Here is a 22049-nt window from a genome sequence, read left to right on the forward strand (position 1 = left end):
TTTCCTCAGCTGGAATTATTGGTCCCTGGTTTTTTGAGGAAAATTAGGTTAAAGTAACAGTGAATTCGGAGCGGTATGTAAACATGCTACAATTTTTTTTCCCACGGTTAGAAAAATTGGATTTGGGGGACACTTGGTTCCAACAAGACGGTGCAACAGCACACACTTCAAGAGCATCAATGGCTGTTTTGAGGGAACACTTTCCAGAGCGCCTTATCTCAGTTAGAGGCGATTTGGAATGGCCGGCACGCTCTCCCGATCTGTCCCCTTGTGATTTATTTCTATGGGGTTTTTCAAAATCCCGTGTTTATGTGAACCGTCCAAGAACCCTACAAGATTTGAAGACCAACATCCAAGAAGAAATTGCCAACATAACACCTGCTATGCTAACAAGAGTCATGACAAACGCCAGAAATCGGTTTACGCAATGTATGGAGAATTGAGGACGTCACCTAATAGATTTGATCTTTGAAACAATGTAAATAAAAACTTTAGACATGTACCTACATTATAAAAAATAAATAAATATTTTCCGATGCAGACAATAGTTTTTATTGAGTTTTGAAAAAAGGAAGTTATGCTGCCGCACCCTGTAGATGCAGCTTACAAGCAGTATGAGTGATTTGAAGAGCTTAAACTAGCAGTATCCTTTGCGTAGAACGAGATACACACTACAACATGGCGCAGCTTGGTCAAAACCACCCCGTATGTGTTATCTGAACCGATAGAGAGCTAAAGATGACCTATGAATTAGAAACTTATTGTAATTCATGTGGAATTGACGTTAATTTTGTAAAGGAGTGAGAGTTTTTTCCATCTGGTTCTATAGTTATGAAACACTGGATTTTTTTTTGAATGTTTCGTGCCTGAACACAACAATAAAGTTCAAATGGCCAGTCTTTTAAATGAAGATAGTTGTTATATCCTACACTATATACTTCAATTCAACCGACTTCTTACATATCTGTGGAAACTCAGAAAAAATTAGTGGTTCTATAGTTGTACTTCTTAATGGTTTGTTAAACAAAATCAAGCTTCACTCCAAGGTTTTTCAAACTTATGAAAATAGCACCTGGTTGCACTTCTTCCAAAGAGATGGGACACCATACATCTATTAGTGATTGCAGCGTCTCTAGATGTCAGAACTGCGAACGTTTTGATAGTGTGATGTTCCTGGGAAACAGGTCTTTATTGACGAATTTACGCAAAGCTGAATCAGCTCATGCGACATCTACATTAGAGCTCAGAACCACAAAAGTGAGGGTGTTTGTTTATTTTACGCACTGAAAAGCAAGATTCGGTTGTGATTATTCATTTTATTTCAATTTAGATTCATTTCAGCCACTAAATGTCGTCAGTATATGGTAAGAAAGTTGGCGTTTTGTATATTTACGATGGTTTACGATGGTCAACACGCGATTTGACCAAAGTCATAGATAATCTTCGAAAATTTTGAGTTTGATAATGCATACCGGTTATTCATACTATGGATAATTGTGATGAAATCGGTATCATATCAAATTGGCTGATATCATTGATTATATAGAGGCCGATACTAGAAGGATTTGCAGTATTTTTAGTGCAAAACACGCTATTCATCGTTTTCTTAGTTGAAAGCAAAATAAAGTTACAATACTTATAACAAGCCATTCCTCGTAATATACATACCACATTGTAAAATGATGATTTTCTAACCTTTTCAGCGTGGAAGAAACAATTGAATTCGGGAGTTTGAAGGAAAATTCGGATTTTTTAAACAAATTTAAACGAATTTCATATTCAAAAAACAAAACATCATCACTTTACTCGCTGCGCTATCTGGTTGTAAATCTAACGTAAATTCATCAATTCTCCATTGACGAATTTACGCAAAGCTGAATCAGCTTATGCGACACTTACATTAGAGTTCAGAACCACAAAAGTGAGGGTGTTTGTTTATTTTACGCACTGAAAAGCAAGATTCGTGATTATTTTCATAAATTTCTATTTAAAATCATTTTAGCCATTAAATGTCATCAATAAATGGTAAGAAAATTATATTTTTGTCTATTTACAATGGTCTCAACACGCGATTGGACCAAAGTCATAGATACATCGAAATGTTTATGTTTGATAATGAATATAGGTTATGAGTACTAACTTCTGGACATTTTTCAGAGGCTCAAACTGTGAATAATGACGATGCAATCGATATCATATCAAGTTGATTAATACCATTGATTATGCAGAGGCTTCCTTTCGATCGATACGAGAAGAATCTGCAATATTTGAAGCGCAACAAATGCCACCCATCATTCACCTATTGAAAAAATGTAAATTATAATACTTGTACCGAATCATTCGTCATATGTTATGAATGAAACAATGTAAAATGATGATTTTCTAACCTTTTCAGCGTAGAAAGAATACTTGAATCCGGGAAATTTGCAGAAAATTTCAAATTCTTCAAAACAAATCAAACTAATTCCATATCAAAAAAACAAAACATCATCATTTTACTCGCTGCGCCATCTGGTTGCACGTAAATGACATAAATGACGTAAATTCGTCAATTGTAATATTTTCAAAAGCATCGTGTGGTAAGAGATTTCACTTCACTTCACTTTTGCATGATGACCCGCAAAGGACAAACAAAGCATCGAAGTAGAACAACTGACAACAACAAAAAATTCAGATCATAGATCACAACAGTAAGTGATTTCATCAAAGAAAAGCCGAGATATTCCACTAAAATCGTCTGTTAGTCTTCAATATTCATCAGTGTATTAACTACCGGAAAAGGAGCCTCCAATAGATGCAGTCATTAGATTGTGTTTCTATATTCCTGGAAAAAGTGTATACGAAAATCACACTGTAATGTTTTGAAAATAAACGTTGTTCAGGCAGATTGAGAATCTTGGAGAAGTGTTATGGTGACGATAATATGCTAAAAACAAAAGTGTACCAGTGTGTCAATGTTTGAAAAGTACTCGTGAATCTATTGACTATATGGTGATGTTTGTTCCGAAAAGTCAATGAATTATAGATGAAATCAGGAAAGTGTTGATAGAAAACCATCGTGTTCGTGAGTTTCTTGACAAAAACAGCATGAATATTTTCAAATAACCGTACATTGTAAATTCTTCCTATACAATGAACTCAAAAATCACTTTCGAAAACTCTTCCGAAACAATAGAGTTAATGTGGACAAAGTTTCCAAGTCGCGTAATTTCACGATCCGGAGACATGAATTGGCCGCCCAGAACCTGATATTAATTTCGAAGATGGTGGCGTTTATTTCGGAATATTTTTTTAAATGTATAATCCTCATATAGATAGATATATATATATATATATATATATATATATATATATATATATATATATATATATATATATATATATATGTATATATTAATAATTAAAAAAATTAAAAAAAACTAAATATTAATTAAAGGAAACTCCAAAAATTTTGTAGATTCTCTGAAGTAGGATGGTGTCATTTGAAAAAGATGGTTCAATTTTAGAATTGACCGACACTCATTAATTTCAAGTGTTCTCTCGTCTCTTCAGTTCCAGTTTATTCGAACAAAATGTCAAACCGCACACCAGTCTCACTTGTCGATCCCCATAAATAATTCACATCAATTACAAACAAATCAGATCGCACCTCAACTAGATGATAATCTACGCTTAGCACATACCATCTTGGGTTTATTTATTCACGCTCCAAACGGGTCTAAATTCACTACAGAGCCAGTTGAACCTATGAGTGTCCTTCTTATTATTTCTTCTTTTCCAGCGCACAACAACCGACAAGTCCAACCACAAGACCGATCCGAAAGGCACCGCTGAGCAGAAACCGTCCGAAGCAACCGATGTCGCGAGTGCAACTGACCAGATCCAAAGTGTGGGAAAGCAATTTTCCACCAAATCGCTCCAATCGCAGGTGGCGCACCACTCCCAGCAGCAGCAGGAGATGGATGAAAATCCGCCGCACGACCAGAGGAAAAATCAAAACGGCGAAAATCACGCCAATGACGCTGCTGACGGGACGGGTCGTGCGGTACAAATGCGTGGCCGCGATTGCGTAGGCGACAGTCATGGTAGCGATTGTGGGAAAGTGGGTGATGCCCCAGTCGGCCGAAAGGGTGTTGATTTGGAAATAAGTGGCAAGATTCCTTCGCACGAAACAAATTCGCCGACGCGTTTGATGTCCCCAACTGGTGGCGTGAAGGTTGCTATCCACACGACTTCGGAGAGCGATCCTGGAGTGGCTAAAGCAGCGGAAGTGCGTCGCAATCTGCTAGACGGCCGGAAACGAGGGTAAGTTTTATTTTTTTTTGTGGTGTCAACTAGAATTTGAAACGTTTCGAGCATCGCGTATTCGAGCTATGGAAAAATGATTAGATAAATTTGAAATGAAAATGTTTACTGTGCCGTCATAATTAATGAAAATTTTAGAATGTAAGCATTGGACATTCACAGAGCTGTCGTAAACAACAATAACATGGATGATTGATTTTTTTTTTAATTCAGCCGATGATGACTTTGGATCACTCAAACCATTTATATTATCTATATTCAGCCCTGACAACGTACATACCATGTTGGCTTGTTTTGGGATTTAAAGACCTAATACACATTTTCTTACTAAGGTTTCATTATCGTTTTAAGTTTTAAGTGGTAAAATGTCGAAGGAAATTCAGCACGAGGTAACGAGTACCTGGATGAAGTAGCTGTATCGCAATTAGGAATCGTGCGCGTCTTTCACGAAGACCATGGGTGATACGCCAAAATATGCTAGAGACAGACGCAACGCGTCTTGACGGAAGAAAGAAGTTTGATTGATAGGTTGAGGCCAGCCTACGTTCAACACCTTGACAGCATGCAAAACATTATGACGCCCAGGATTACTCCACAGGTGTGGTGTAAAGTGACGCCGTGGAAGGTGGTTCATATGTTACGGAGGTCATCAAGCAGCTGTCCATCCTAGCCAGCTGCTGTCAAGGGAAAAGCGTTTTAATTGCATATAATGTGTAAAATGACAATTTGATATTGACAGTGGCTGATATGTGGGTTCGGTCCTTTTGAGCCTCTTCGCACTGCATCCAATGTCTTTCGGAAACAGTGTGCAAAATGGTGGCGACCACGAGTTTCTTTAACTAGTTAACTGTGATTGACGAGTATACTCGTCATGCGTATGAATCAGTGACCATAAGCTATTTAAATTGCATTTTTTGAGAAAAATAAAACATATGCTCAAATTTCAAGATGAGGATATGCCGGAATAAAACAAAAAAATAGAAAATATAAAAAGTTTGAGATGATGTCATGTGTCCCCGTATACACTGGTTGAAAAAGTTAACCAGTTCATGAATTTATTTTTGAATTTATGTGCGATGATAATGTTTTTTAAATGTTCGCATTGCTAGTAACTGAGGAGCAGTAAGGAATCGCGTTACTGGTGTTCGATTTACATAAAGGGACTTGTAAATAGAACATCAGTGGTGCTGCCATACGAATGAAATACAAATTTCTGCGTAATTCAAGAACTAATCAAGCCAATGGAACCAAATTTGGCATATGGAGGGTTTTAAGGGTTTTTTTTGTGCTCCCTTGGCCGAGTGGTTAGCGTCACAACTAACATGCCGGGTGTTCGGGTTCGATTCCCGTTCTGGTCGGGGGAATTTTTCGTCAAAGAAATTTCCTCCGACTTGCACTGTGATCACGCGTATTCTAGAGCTTGCCACTCAGAATGCATTCAAGGCGTGTTACTTGACATAGAAATCTCAACTAAGTACTAATAAAAATGACGCAAGTAATACTACGTTGAGACGGCGAAGTTCCTCTAGGAACGTTAGTGCCATTGAAGAAGAATAAGAAGGGTTTTAAGGGGGCAATCGATGTTCTACGGTGGTTTGACACTCCTCCCCCTCTCTAAAGGAGGGGGGGGGGCTGAATAACTCGAGATCTAATCAAGCAAATGGAATTGAACTTTGCATATAGAGGTTCTAGGGATCGATAAACGTTTCTATGATGGTTCGACACTCCTCCTCCCTCTGTAAGGGGAGGCTGCCATACAAATGAAACATAAAGGGCCTGGCCGGGTAAAGTGCGATTCACATACAACGTTCCGTTACGTCGCAACGTAACGGCCCGTCAGCATACGTTCAACGAAAACGACCGGCAGGATTTGTAGAAAAGAATAATTGACGGAGACGGAGACGGTTGGGTTTTTGTCTGGACTTTGTGTCTTGGCTTTTGTTTTGACTTTGGCTGCATTTTTTTTGCCAACATATTTCCCAGTTTCAAATTTCTTAATCAAAATCAATTCACGACTAGCTGAGAAAAACAGTCTATATATTATTATTGTTAAAAAAGGATCGGGACTACAGGTTTTTGACATTTAAATAATATCGTTCAATGATTTTCTTAGAATTTTTCTACATTTAGGACTGATTCTAGGCATGCTGATTCGAAAGAGGGCATTGCAATTTAAAATTGTTGTAGGTGGCGATACCATGAATAACATTAAATAAATCATTCATTTGACATTTGACGTGACGGTGCTGATGCGAGCATTGACTGCATGTGTGAATTGACGAAGACGTTGACGGAACGTGGTCGTTCTTTTCCGTAACGTTCTATGTGAATCGCACATAAGGGAGTTAAAAATCCCCCAAACCAAATCACCAGCTGTATGAAAAATATTTTTTTTTATCCGATTTATTTATTTATCAGGCTCATTAGCATTTCATCTGTAACAGAGCCGGGTTTTTATCGTGTACATGTACATATGTTTATGTTTCTATAAATTGTAAATTACACAGTAGTAGTAGTAGCCATTTCGGCGTTAGGTTTTCTGTTCCATTACATTATGGTAAATTTCAATGTAGTAGCCATTTAGGCGTAAGGGTATTCTATCTGTTCTTCTAGTGTTCAGCAGACCGGACAGCGGAGGCAGTTGATATTGATCATTGTTGGGTTATTTATAGAACAGCAGCCCGTTGTTTCTTGCAGAGCAGAGCAGTTGTATGGATGAATCGATCTTTGTTCCACCGTGGATCGATCTCCATAGCTGATGATGGTTGCGTGGACGTAGCTATTCTATAACAACACAAAGATGGTCAATTGAGGGCCCTGAGTTTGAACTCACGATCGATCGCTTAGTAAGAGAACGCGTAACCAAGTGGTTACGAAGACCCCCCGTTTGAAAAATATTGTATAGGGTACTAAATAAAACATTTTGGTAGTAGTACCATATATTTGAGTTTTTATATGGTACAACATAGGATCTATGGTGAAAAATGCACCTTTTCGTTTTTTCACGCCATTCTCAATAGCTTTGAGACAAAAATATGAAAAAAAAATACTGAAAGCACATCTTACTAAGGCTTAGTAAGAGTAGTACAGAATCTCTAAATCCAAAAAAAAATTTTTTTTTCTAAATTTCAACATTTTTTTAGTACTAAAATTTTTTAATGAAATTTTTTTTTGATAATTTTTCTTGATACACATTCAGAATTTTTTTCAAATTTTTATCTCGAAGCTTTTGAGGATGGCGTGAAATAAACGAGAAAGTGCGTTATAGATCCTATGTTAAACCACATAGGGGTTCAAATAAACCGTTAAAATTTCTCATTTAATATCCTATACAATATTTGCCATACAGCTAGTGATTTGGTTTGAGAGCACTTTTTACTCCCTTTCCCGGCCAGGCCCTTTCTACATAACTCGAGGTCTAATCAAGCTTATGGAACCAAATTTGGCATGTGGAGGTTCTGGTGTGCAATAAACGTTTCTACGGTGGTTAAATACCACTTCCCTCCTCTCTAAGTGGGTCGCAGCCATACAAATGAAAAAAATTGTGCATAACTCATGAACATGAATATTTGGGGGGCAATAATTATTTCTATGGTTGACACTCCTTCACTCTTTCTAAATGAATGAAAATAGGAAAATTCGGAAAATTCAATCCGCTTATGTTCTACAACTACATAGTGACAAGCGTTGTTAGTCCGTTTGATGCTTGCGTTCACGAAATTGATCTTTGTTCGAAAGTCGAAATGGATTTCAATGCGATAAAGAAGAGCAAAGTTCGAGAAAGGAATCATCCGATTTAGGGCTGTCTTTGTTCTATCATATTTCCTGTATCAAACATTTATGCCATGTACCGGAAAACATGTTATTTGCAAGTGGTTGAAAAATCTTGAACGAGGATTGTGTCTGAAAATGATATTATAATGAGGAGTTTTGATAGAAGTACTAGGAATTTTATAGCAATATGTTATTTTAGAGCATAGATTTGAAGATCAATTAATGAACAGTTCTGCGATTGGACCCATTAACGTGCGCTTAGTAAGAAAACGTGAATTTGATAACGAAAAATAAATTTTAGGCGGGACGAAGTTTGCCGGGTCAGCTAGTAATCTATAGAAATGAAAATGAAAGGCCAAATCTGTTCGTAAGCTGAAATCCCGAAGAAGGGATGGTCCGATTTTAGCTTTTTTTATTTTGTTGTAACTATTCGTCTCTTCCCGTAGATTAATATAGCAGAGAGAAAAATCGGAAAATTTCCGGAAAACTCTGAAGGAAGGTCGGAAATTTTGGAAAATTGAATTCACATATGTTCGAAAATTACATCATGCTAAGCGTTGTTAGTCCATTCGATATTTGCGCTAACGGAATTGATCTTTGTTCGAAGATGGAAATGCATTTTCAGGTGGAATAACGCATTCCTATAGGGTAGGTGTACCAATTACGGAGGAGATGTGTCACCAACTTACTTTACGAATAAATACTCTACTTTAGTTCAAAAGTATACAAAACCTTTCCTTTTCTAGCAGTTTGAACTCTGTTCTTGAAGATTCTCACTGATATTTCGATGTCGATTAACACTAAATTGTGTAAAAACGTGTTTGAAAATATTACTTCCATGTACCCATTATGGTGATAGTGTTCCTATAGTTGTGTAATAAATGCACCTATTATGGTAATAGTCGGTGTCACATGGAAAAAATGTTAATAGGATTCAAATAATACTTCAATAATATTTTTTTAATTAAAACTTTGCCTCTAAATCTTATTCCTAGTATACAATACTGTGTCGTGAATTCTACACTCGACAACAAATTATGGGAACAAAGCGCGAAGTCGAAATTAGAAATGCTTAAGAAACTTCGTGAAAGATCAACGCATGAAGATGGGATATTTTGGTCGTTTTGAAGCATTAAATTTTAAGTTTTGAGATGTAAAATTTGAATGTTTCTACCTTGTTGTTTGTAGGTGTAGTGGATAACAATATTGGAAAAAAATAAAACGTTTTTTTTTCTGTTTGCAGATATTTTCTAGATTAACACAGAATTTTATTAACCAAGTCAATAATGAATCCAATTAAACTTATCATTCAACATTCATTTGATTTCAAGAACGCTCCTGTAGGTTATTTTATTACCGGAAAAAGTTTTAATGGAATGAAAAATTTTCCTTCCTCCAATGCAGAATTTTTCAACCTTGAGAAACTTCCTTACGGATGCGTTGCCCAGGGAGTATCATGAGTGGAGGTACTACAATCCCAGACGCTCCAAATGCGAACATTACGGTGATGTTTTGTTTCCCGGGAACTTGCTCTACTTCGTAAACGTTGCGGGATCCAGAGAGGGCAATGACCTCTTTTGTTTTGGGGTGAAAATAGAAACTTGTTTCGTCCCCGTTATAAACTCTTGAGGGGTCCTCCAAAATTACACGTATCAGGTCCGCAGTCGCATACTCGTCTACCATCTTGAACCATCTTGCAAAGATCTTGTTCGCTCACACGGCTACTTGCTGCAGATACTGCTTCTGGAGTACGGAACAAAAATCCGGTATTGCGTCGTATAAAACCAGTTAACCACTTTCGTTCTGGAATTGTGTATAACATTTAGCATGATTGTGTAGTGTTCAAGCCTTTCAAAATTGATTATTTTTATTGATTATTACGGAACGGTGTGATCCATGGGTTTGATAACAAATATTCACTAACTTTGAAGAGCAGAGCATGTCGGGAAACTGGAAAACCTCGATCCTGCATTCTTTTCAACCAGTCAACAATTTTTTGCTCCTCTTCTCGTGACAATATACATTTTGGCCCTGGTTTGAATTTGTTCTTCTAACATCCTCCAATTCTATAGTAGATAGTGAACAATGGAATCCAGAATTTTTTACAGCTAGTGTACACCTTCATTCCGGATTTGACAGCCTGAACGCATCGTGAAAACGTTTCCTCGGAGTATTTTTTTACGTGAAACTTCCTTTCGTCGGGGTGACATACTGCAAAACGTTGATATTTATTTCTAGATGTACAGTAGAACACTGATCATTCGTGAAAGTGAGTTCCATAGTACAGTAATCGTTCGCTAACTGGTCCTGGTTTAACTGGTCTGCTATTTAACTGGGCGAACGTTAACTGGTCCTTGGACCAGTTACCAGAACACCAGAACAATTTTCTCAAATCATATGTCATACCTGTTGTCGCACTCAATGCGAAACATTGGAATCCTTTTATTTATCCAATTACAGGAACTAAGCGAATCAAACGATTCATTGAAGTTTCCCTCGATTTTATTTGACGTTTAACATGCCGGACCAGTTAAAACGCGAATGTCGATAAGTGGTCTTCTCTTTTCGCCCAGTTAGTGAATGTTTACTGTATTTCCATACAGCTTCCCGAGATCCCGATTATCTGTGTTCTACTGTATAACCATACAATATTTATAATTACCTGAAGCTTTCGTGGTGAAAATGAAACCGTTATTCACAAAGTTGAAAAAAAATAACAAACAATGCACTGTGACCAAAACCAACCGCGAAAAATAGTGATGTTTCGTATGTTACGATAATCAAAACAATGCACCTTTCGCATGCTACGATTATGAGTCAGATGTAAAATTGTACCAATTATGGTGAGTACCTAATCGACTATACATCGGAAGATGGGCACTTTTACAGGGAAAAAGTTTTTCTAACAACAACTTTTTAATGTTTTCTTTGAAAAAAATACAACTTATCCTAATTTTGTTCAAAGTCAAGATAGCGATGTAGTGTATCCGACAAAGTTTTAGATCTTGTTGATATACAAACTTGTGTCGAAGACATCAACTTTCATTCTTTTATATTTTTTGGAATATATGTCATTTTTGTATGAAACTCATGAAAAAAAAAATATTTTTTGTGTGTCAAGATCAAGAACATGTCAAACGTGAGAATTTACGTTTGATATGTTCTTGACATGTTTCTAAATAGAGAAAAGTTAGCAGAGCATTTCAAATGCGATAATTTATACAAAAAAAATGTTACGTGTTGAACATTAATAGCATTTTTTCCATGAAAAACATGAAAAAGTTGTTGTTCGAAAAACTTTTTCCATGTAAATGTGCCCATCGTCCGATGTATGAAAAACTTGTTGGAAATTCTAAAGGCTATTTATATCTATTTCTTACAGAATTTTGAAAGCATCAGTTTTCAAGAAAAATGAATTTTACTTCAAAAATATTTTTTTTTCAATGATTTTTTTTTCCAAAAAAATTTTTGATAATTTTTAATGAAAACCAAAATAATTTTCTACATTCCATTCTTTGACTAAAATTTTGTAGGTCTGATTTTTTTTTGCAGGCTTTTTTTAATTTTGACTATTTTCAACTTTTTTTCGAAAAATTTTAATTTAAAAACCATAACATCTACAAAAAGATGGTCAGAGAATAAAATGTATGAAACTACTTAGGGTTTCATTAAAAATTGTTTTTGGAAAAATATTTCATTGAAAAAAAAAAATTTTGAAAATTAAAATTTATTTTTTTCGAAAACATATGCTTTTAAAATAAAAAAAAAAGATATAAATAGCCCTTAGAATTTCCAAAAAGTTTTCCGTACATCGGACGATGGGCACATTTACATGGAAAAAGTTTTTCTAACAACAACTTTTTATTTTTTTGACGTAGGACTACGTTTAACCGGAAGATATAGGGTGTGAAATGAAAATCTAGGCACTGAATAAGTAGGAAAAAATGCAAGATTTGGAACGCTTATAACTCGAGCATTTCTCAAAAGATCGCAAAGGTTTTTGTATCAATTGATAGGAAATACATCTACGCATCTATCATAACGAATAACATTTCATTTTTCTTGAGATAAATAATTGAATAATTGTGAAATATCAAGCATTGTCCAAATGCACTATGTGCCCATTTTTGATTGGTCCATTTTGTGCTCCTCAAATCGTACCGACCAAAACGGGCAACCAGAGCAGCAGCGAAATATAACGAAGCACGATTGGAAAGGAAAAAGAAAAAATATGAACGAAACATTGGTCGCAGTCTCACACATGCGTAATTCTCGAGCCAGCCATTCAGCTTAAAAATCCCCGCTCCGCTGCCGTAACTATCATTCTCATCCAAACCGTACACCACATCGTTTCGCATCACATCACATCAACAAACACAACACAAGCAGCCATGTCTGGACATGGCAAAGGAGGAAAAGTGAAGGGAAAGGCAAAATCCCGCTCGAACAGTGTTGGTCTCCAGTTTCCCGTAGGTGTATCCGCCAATTGCTTCGCAAGGGTATAGTATCGTTATATAGTATCGGCCGCCGAAGTGATCGAGATGACTGGCAAAGCTGCTCGCGACGATAAGAAAACCCGCATTCGGAACAGACCACATTCGGTTCGGTGGACATCAAGACAACAACAGGCAGTTGCAGTAAGTGGCGAGTGGCAAACGCAATCGCAAAACGACAGCAGGTAGCGGAAGAAAAAAGTTTGTTATTTATACAAACTGCTTTGGTGGCAAATCCAGAACAATGCGGCGTTCGAAATGGTTTTTTTTTCAAAACCACGAGTACTAAGTTTTCAAAATTGGAACCATTCCATAAAACACGGCGCTTATCAGGGCCATTAAACCTTTCAAAAAAGAGTTTACGAAATACAGTTCAATGCATTCTAAAATATTATCCAAAATAATAATAAAACACAAATTGATTTTCTCATAATTTGTTTGCCAGAATATGATGAGTTTGAGAATTTGGCAGTTATGCTGAGCTTATTGATGGTTGGAGACTTTCTCGATTATTCAATTTTCACCAATTCTTAAATTGCTTCCAGATTGAAAGTACATTAATTTACATTTAGTTCGACATTTAGCTAATTGGACGGACCTGTAATGCGACATATTTAGTTGGACATTTTTGTAAACATGGAGTTCGGGGTCCAAGTTATGACCCAACATGTCCCAAGCTGGATGGGAAGAAATTTTCCAACTGTGAAAGCTGTACCACTGTCCGCGCTAATGTTCAATTACAGGTTAAAATCGCCTCCAATGCGACACTGAGTGGTGCTTCGGCATATCGCATTAAATGTAATTTACAGTACAACATGTCTCAAGCTGGATGGGAAGAAATTTTCCAACTGTGAATCCTGTGGCGAGTGGCAAACGCAATCGCTAAACAGGAAGGTTTACCGAACAAGATGGGTATATCGAGTGATAACAAAACAATAAACTCTTTAGATTAAAGATGATTTTGTGGTCCTGAAAAGGACCCTTTTTAGTGTTTGCTTCCGAATCAGCAGTCGGAAAACGCTCTTTATTTGGAGCTGGTATACTTCTTCACCGCTTTGGTACTTTCGGAAACCGCATGCAAGTTCACCGGGCAGCAACAGACTGATTGCGATCTGAATTTCCCACGCCGTAATGATGAACCGCTTATTGTAGTGGGTCAGAACCGGGGCTTCCGCTACGATACGCTCAAAGATGCATTGACGAAGCTCATGACGCTTATCGCCTTCGATGAGAAACCGGTGTCGGAATGATCCTGATTCAGCACCTTATGATGTAGATAGCATATGATTCCTCCTCCTCCCTCTTGTCGGTTTCCGAGATATTCTTCTGCGCCGTGCCGAACTTTTTGGCGGCTTTTCCATTATTCCACTAGTCTTCGGTATCTTCGTGTTTCCAACGAGCGAACAAATCGTAATGAATGTATTTTTCTTCTTCTTTCTTTGTTTTTAAGAGGCTTTAAACTTTGCAGTTCATTCGCCTCTAATGTATTTTTTTCCATCGCTGCCTTTTAACACTCATTCGTTCGTCTCGTTGGACTCGCCCCTTTGGCTGAGTCTGCCGATTTGTCTCTATCCTGTGAGCGTGCACCGCCAAAGTACAAAACGCGCGGACTCGCTAAAAAATATATCATTCTCTTTCAAATCGTAAATCAGTGTGGTTGTATGGCATCGTTTCACATCACATCGCATCAACGGATTGGTGCCGGAGCACCAGTATACCTAATATCGGTTATAGAATTGCGGCCGCCGGAGTGCTCGAGTTGGCTTGCAAAGCTGCTCACGACAATCAGAAAACACGCATTCAGAACAGAGCAGCTTCGGTTCGGCGCTCATCAAGGCAACAACTAATTTCAGCGAGTGGCAAACGCAATCGCAAAACGGCAGCAGGTAGAAGAAAGAAAAAGTTTGTTTATATAGACTGCTTTGGTGGCAAAGCCAGCACGGCGCTTTTCAGGGTCCTTAAACCTTTCAAAGGAGAGTTATTAAAAGTTTTTCACAATACATTTCACAATGCATTCTAAAGTGACATAATATGACATATAATATAAACCGGTTTATTTTGTTTATGCTTGTTCTTGAGCTTATTGGTGGCTGAGGTCTTTTAAATTGATCATTTAGTTTTCACAAACCCATACATGGTTTCCGAATTAAAAGTGGCTTCAAATTACAACACATTGTATGCAGGATGGCATTAACGAATTTTCTCGATAACAAGAATTGCTTTCTTTGGTTGATAACTGATGTTGAAAATTGACTGACGTTACATCTGCATTGTATAGAAAATTAACTAAGGGGCAACATGATGAGCTATGTATTTCCTGCTGCTCTGTTCTTATTTTAAAGGACTTTAATCCGAAGGTCATCTGTCCCTGTATTTACTGTTGGTTTTTCAGAACGCTTATAGCTCGTTTATTTCTCGACAGATCGTAGAGATCGTCTCCAAAACTTCAGTTCTGTTTCATTTTTATTTATTTTGTTTGCGGAAAATCTTACAATTCATTCGTTTCCGAAACCACAGTTTGAGGTACGATAATATGCTCAATAGTGAAATATATGATAGTGAACGAGCTGATGACCACCTATGCATTCCCTATCACAGCCATCATTTTGATTGTACGGTATGCGTATACGCCGAAAGATGCCCGACGTTGAACATTTAATAAGTACAAGGCCTTCAGAAAACACTCACAATGTACGCCGAAAGATGCCCGACGTTGAACATTTAATAAGTACAAGGCCTTCAGAAAACACCCACAATGTTTCACTACTATCTGAGATGGTGCTGCCAACGACCAGTCGAGTTGGCGTGAAATTCGTGAATAGGAACATAGCACCTCTGCTTTTCAGCTTTGCAGCGGTTTCGTACAATCATAACACAGGGCAGATATCGATATTACGATAATTGGCACATACATGTAAAATAATACAAAAACACATGTTTATTACGATAAAATCGTATAAATTGGTCGAATCACAACACCAAGAAGGTTGTAATGTATGCGTCTACACTGTGTTTGCATCAAAATAGCCAATTCACAGCATAAAAATCTCATTATTTTGACCGCATATTCCTTAGCAAAATGCTAAGAAACAAGCATCAATGGGACACACTATTTTCAAACTAAATTTTTCAACAAAAGAACAATGTTACGCATGAAATCAAGTACAAAAATCGACAAAGAAGAGATTTCTGATGTTTAAAAATCATATTAGAGCCTTTAAAAATAAGATGTTTTCTAAACTAATAAAAAACTCACTCATATTACCATAATAGTACTATCGCGATGAAAGGTACTTCTGCCCTATCTTCTATCTATATAAATTAAAATAGAAGGCCAAATATGTTGCTAGTCGCAAAATCAGAAGAAGGAAAGGTCCGCTTTGAGCCATCTTCATTTTGTTGTATTTGTTGTATTCTGCCCATAGAACAATGTTATGATGCGAAAAAATTTAGAAATTTGTTCTAAAGAATTCATATCAAAACATTAAATTTTGAGCGGAACGAAGTTCGCCGGGTCAGCTAGTTAATGAGATAAAAAGGTGGAACAAAGATTCCAGTTGTAATCACTGAAATGTGATCTGAAATTCGTGAAATTATTCTATTTTTACTACGTTGAAAATGTAGAGTTTAATTGCAAGTAAGCACCACTTGTTGGAAGTTTTTATTTCCTGTTTCCATTGTGAGAAAAGTGAATATAAAGTGACTCAGATAGATTTTGTAGGGTATGGTTTGGATGATTTAAAAGTGATGATTTTGGTGTTAATTTTGAAGTTCGCCGGGTCAGCTAGTTAATGAGATAAAAAGGTGGAACAAAGATTCCAGTTGTAATCACTGAAATGTGATCTGGAATTCGTGAAATTATTCTATTTTTACTACGTTGAAAATGTAGAGTTTAATTGCAAGTAAGCACCACTTGTTGGAAGTTTTTATTTCCTGTTTCCATTGTGAGAAAAGTGAATATAAAGTGACTCAGATAGATTTTGTAGGGTATGGTTTGGATGATTTAAAAGTGATGATTTTGGTGTTAAAGTCAAAAAGTGTCCGGATCCGTTGATCCGTTTAAAGCGAGTTATTACTTTAAAAACGTCCAGATTATCCGACCAGACACGTGTCGATAATATTCCATCATGACAACGCTCGGCCTCATGTTCATGTTAAAAACTATTTGGAAAATAGTGGGTGGGAAATTTTGGTTCTCCTGTTTTATAGCTCAGATCTTGTCCCTTCCGACCATGTTTCAATGGATGCGGAAGGAATTGAGTGGAATACGCTTTAATTTAGAACAGGGTATTGGCTGGATTCGTTCATGGCTTCAAACTATGAACGCTTTTTTCGCGACGGAATCCGATGGGAAAAAGAAAGTGACTAGCGATGGCCAATACTTTGAATAATATTTTAATTAATTTTATTATTCAAATAGATGTGTTTTTCATGCAAAAACGGAACGAATTAAGTTGCACACCATATATTATGATATAAGAGTTTTCATGGCTTACGTTACCCGTTTTTATTCCTGAACTATTTGGCCAGCCTAACCATAAGACGTTCAAATTATCCAAATTTTTATGTTTCTTAACGATTTTCTTCAAAGCGAAATAATTATCATGGCTTGCTCACCTCTGACCATGGTTTGTTCGAAAAATGATCATGGTTTGTCCGGTTTTGGAAATCACTATTTTTTAACGAATAAATTTGAATTTTCAAGTAGATGTTGCACTTCTCATTGCTTGAGTTTACTGTCATTATATTGATCCATTCATAGTTTAGGTTTTTTTAGAATATTGCCTTTTCCTGTGTATTTTAAGGTGAAGGTGGAAGCTAGCTACAAATGGCTGCAACAATGGCGCACATTTATTTCATCTCCCTCCCTCACCCCTCGCCCGAAAATCAATTGTTTTGCGAAACAGTGTGAAGAAAATGATCGTTTTCGCACACTTCCCATCAAGTAATATCAACCAAACTCCAATCAATTACTCACAAGATATTAAATTTTCATCTGCTGTCGCACTGTATAGTGAAAAACGTCGGAAAACTCGAGCTAGTGCTCTGAAAGTTAAATTTTCATTTTTTAATTTTCGTCAATGGTTTTGTTTGTATTGGTGGAAGCATCGTTATTTTTTCGACACTGATGCCAGACAACATCATCGAAACAGCTATGAAAACCACTCAATAAAATGTTATTCCTGAGTCATAGCGTTTCATGTCATGAAAATCAATAGAATAAAATTGTGTTGATATCAATACAATTATTATTTTTACGTTTAATGGGTCTATAATGTAAGTTTTAGCAACTTTAACATTGGTTGAGAAAATCGTATTGCAGAGCTCGGAACACTACCACGGCTGCCTATGCTTTCAAAAATAATAAACGGAAAAGTATTACATTCAATTAAAATGCCTCGGCCAACGAAGAGAAGGTTTCAGGTTCTCCAACGTGAATATGTGAAAACAATACGATCAACGAAGGAAAATATTAAAGAATTATCAACATCGAGTTACTATGCGGAAGAACTTGATAATACCAAGAGAGCCCCAATTCGCATGTGGTATAAATTTGCTCGCGTATGATCAGAATTTTACTTCATATGCAAATACACATTCTATATATATATATATATATATATATATATATATATATATATATATATATATATATATATATATATATATATATATATATAAGGGTGCCAAATCAAAAAATAGGTCACGTTTTCATGAAACAACGTTAACGTTAATAACTATTTTTGCTGCGAACGGATTTTAACGATTTGCATATCAATCGAATCGGAATTTTTCGAAGATTTGTTTGATATGCTATACATTAGAATCTCATAGTCTGTATATGGTTTAAATTGATGAAAATTGGAAGCATTCCTATTCCCCCATACATTTGTTCCATTTGTGTGCTTTCCCGAACAGAGCTATCAATAACGGGCAACTTATGCAGCCGCTAGAATAGAAACAACGAAAGGTAAGAAACTTGCATACTAAGTGAGATGTCGCTAGCGTTTAAGTATTGCATCCCTCTGAAGAAAATTCTCAGAATCTTTCTGTGCTCAAAACAACAAAGGTCGCTTATTCTGCTCGTTTTATGTTTTATGTGCTGTGAACGCTAGCGAATATTTCACTTCAAGTACATCTGGCATTGCAATAAATACCAACCATCCGAGCTATGGCAAAGCAGGAGAAACAAGAGAAGAGTGCAAGCTAGCTTTGTTGACGGTTTTGACCGAGAATGGAGAAACGATTTTTCATAAACGGTCGTTCTCGCGATGTTTCATTTTTATCGCTGCAACTGTGTGCATCTGTTAGACGCATGTTTGATGCTTGTTATATGGCGATGCACGGATGATGCCTTTTGTTAAATACTCAGTGCAATGCGTACATTGATATAAAGAAACAAAATGCGACATATGACCAATTCATCATCCTGCGTGGACACCGACTGGACAACATCGTTGCTGGACGAGCTGGACGGCGAGGGATCGAGTGCCTTTCTCAAGGCAAGAGGGTGGAGGTGGTAGTGCTGGATCAGAGTAGAGTTTTAAAAGGGCCTTTCTCAAGGCTAGAGACGAATGAACTGAAAAAGTTTAAAGTCTCTATAATACAATACCTTACCTTATGACCAATTAGTGTATTGCTCTCACAAAGGCAAGAAAGAATCGTTTCTTCTCGAAATAATTCTACAAAACCACGCAAGCCATTGAACATTTTCAGGTTCCCCGAAACTTTTTACTAAAGAGTTATTTATGAAATTCCGACGTATTATCAAATAATATCCGAAATGATAAACCAACAAATTAAAAAAAAAGATTGCGTAGTCCTACGTTCTAAGCGATCGTGTCTCGGATACAACCCCTCGATTTTTTTTCAAATGTATTCTATGACTCGTGTCAGTGAAGCGCCACACAGTCTGATAAGTGAATCGATCTATTTACGTGTGCTTTCCTCTTCTCTCACAAACACTATTACCCCATTTTTACACGTGGGTTTACCTATACTATTATAATGGCTAGCTTCCACCTTCACCTTAAATGTGAACATCACTCAACACAGACAAACTTTATTTCTGTTTCGCGCAAAGGACAACAAAACGAATTTGGCTGATGTCACATTAAGCGGATTCGCCGCCGCGGATATCGCGACGGTTATTTTCTCCATTTTAAAACCGCCCGCTCTGTGTGACATGGCTCATTCACAATACACTGTAGATCCTCCGCTGCGTTTTACTCGCGGAATCCGCGGTGGCGAATCCGCCTAATGTGACATCAGCCTTAAACAAACTCCGGCGTACCAAGCGGTTGCCATAGTATTCATGTGGACAAACCAACATCAGCGCGTTGAACAAACCATGATCAGAATTGAGTTCATCGAGATGCATTAATTAAATGATTGAGATGTATGATTCTGATCCAAGAAGAAGATTCCCACTGTCGATAATTTCGCTGCTTTCAATGCACCTGGTACATAGTACATCAATGACACGCGCCCTTCAACGCCACATTGAGATAACATCGATCAAACATTTCGTGTCTTTTGCCTGTGTGTCATTATTGTAACAAACCGACTATGGTAAACATATTGGCTGTCAGGGTGTCAGTACATCATCTTTTGACACACGGAACAAATTGCCACCTCGGGCAGGTGAAATACATACCAAGCAAATCTTTGCTGAAATTACCCGTTTCATAGCAGCGGTCGTACTTCGGTTGGCGATCTTCCAAGAGATTAGGTACACTTCTTGATGCACTCTGAGAACGGATGCGTCATTCGGCTCTATCGATTAACAAAGTTGCTTCCGCAGCACCCCACCTTGTGTCTTTTGTCCAATGTGGATTTTGGATTGCATTAAGTCGGGTTTCCGCAGATGCAACCCTACACCGTTGCCGTTCAGTGCTGCCTCAGTGGAATCCCACTTTTGTATTTCTGGGAGGATTTCGAAAAACGTTTACCATATGGCTACCGTGAACCGCCTAATTCACGTGACAAGCTAAGCCGAAGCGCAGCTCGTCATGTGTCTATTTGAGATGTCTCTTTGCTTTAATTAATACCAATTGCCGTATGCAAAACAGGGTCGTGGACTATTTTCGCGCTTCGTTGGCGTTAACTGTCCATGTTTCGGTTGGAAATTGATGAGCTTCCTCCCCCAAAAAGTACATGTGATTGGAAATTTACCAAGGGTATAATATGCGGCCGCCAGGCAGTGCTCTCAGTTCGCTGGAGAGTAATCCTGTCATCAAGCGGTCTGTCTTTAGGTTAAAATTACAAAATCATTTGCGCTATAAATAAAATTTAAATGCACCAAGCCAATAAACACCTAGTAGTGGGTGGTGCAAAAAACAAATTGGTTTAAATTCGTCGCAGATTTGTTGGCCCAAAACACGCTCCACAATTAATAAAACTCGCGAATTCCTCGCAAGAAATTTGCCTGAAACGTAGATATTTTCCCATCTGCGTTCATTAGAGGCACCGCACTCGAGGCAAACGCGCGATGAGTTCTTAATTGATACTCTGTCACATTGATGTCGACGAATAATTCAAACAAGCATAGTTTGGCCTCTGCTCAAAAAACCAAAATAAGAACGACTAAATTACTTGTTTTTTTCGTCTTCTTCTATTTCATAGATCATCTGACGCTCCACGCCAGCAGAAGGTCAATTATTCGCACAACCTCCAATATCTGGAGATAGTATCGCCCCCAGAGGAAGAACTTCAATCGAGAAGCATCCCCGAGGTGCAGTCCCATATCAATTTGGCCGAGGAAGTAGCCAACAAACAGCGTAAACAGCAACGGCAACAGTTGTACGCCCAGCTCAAGAAACAGATCTTCCGCGATCGTCTTCAGACGGTGCGTAAAATGGCCGCCAATCCTATCTATGTGAATGCTAACTTCGAGCGACCGTGGCGCACTGTATCGACTATTTCCGACCAGCTGGTGGATGAGCTTCTGGCCGAGGTCGCCGACCAAGGGCTGGATTTTGGCGAGGAGTCGTTTGTGGAGGAGTTTCTTCGGCTGCAGCTGGCGGGATGACGACGGTGACAGATGATAGATTGAATTAAAGGCAGCAGTGAAGGAGGATGATGGGGATGATGTATTTTAGTAGTTGTTTCTGTTCTGTATTTGAATACATTAAATTTTGCATTCCGTATTTATGTTTCAATTCAAACATATCACATATTAGAACGCAACGATAGCCAGACATTTTTCACACGTAAGTTTGTAACGATTCTGAGAGAGCAGACGTGATTATTAGCACGTCACTTGCTTGGACTGGTGTATCCTGTCGCAATGAACACAATCCACGTGGATAACGAGGAAATAATCATGACGGTGATGGTAAGCTGAATCCCACTGTTCATTTCCTTATCCTTTCATTCCCTAAAATCAAACTTCACAGCCCTATTCCTACATCAGCTGTCATTTGTGAAATGGCTCTCCTCGGCGAAAGTCCTAAACGACAGCCATGACGAGGCGAA

General features: G+C 37.6%; 2 protein-coding genes across 2 annotated transcripts in view; one reads left to right on the plus strand and one right to left on the minus strand.

Annotated features, from left to right (window-relative positions):
• The window catches only part of LOC129761960 (paxillin), a 41739-nt gene extending 37854 nt beyond the window's left edge, over positions 1-3885 (minus strand). The window contains exon 1 of the mRNA XM_055759824.1: positions 3684-3885. Within this exon, the coding sequence (XP_055615799.1) occupies positions 3684-3686 (3 nt within the window). The 5' untranslated portion in view covers positions 3687-3885. The remainder of the gene's footprint in view (positions 1-3683) is intronic.
• Positions 3662-21717, plus strand: LOC129761959 (uncharacterized). The gene is made up of 2 exons (XM_055759822.1): positions 3662-4305; positions 21198-21717. The coding sequence occupies exons 1-2, from the start codon at positions 3959-3961 to the stop codon at positions 21601-21603; spliced, it is 753 nt and encodes a 250-aa protein (XP_055615797.1). The 5' UTR covers positions 3662-3958; the 3' UTR covers positions 21604-21717.
• Positions 21718-22049: the final 332 nt, after the last annotated feature.

The sequence above is a fragment of the Toxorhynchites rutilus genome, chromosome 1 (genome assembly GCF_029784135.1).
Source record: "Toxorhynchites rutilus septentrionalis strain SRP chromosome 1, ASM2978413v1, whole genome shotgun sequence".
NCBI classification, from domain to species: Eukaryota; Metazoa; Arthropoda; class Insecta; order Diptera; family Culicidae; genus Toxorhynchites; species Toxorhynchites rutilus.

Coding starts and splice junctions, on each gene's coding strand:
- LOC129761959 (XM_055759822.1), top strand. CDS start 3,959: ATGGATGAAAATCCGCCGCACGACCAGAGGAAAAATCAAAACGGCGAA. Junction 4,306..21,197: donor CTAGACGGCCGGAAACGAGG/GTAAGTTTTATT, acceptor TCTATTTCATAG/ATCATCTGACGCTCCACGCC.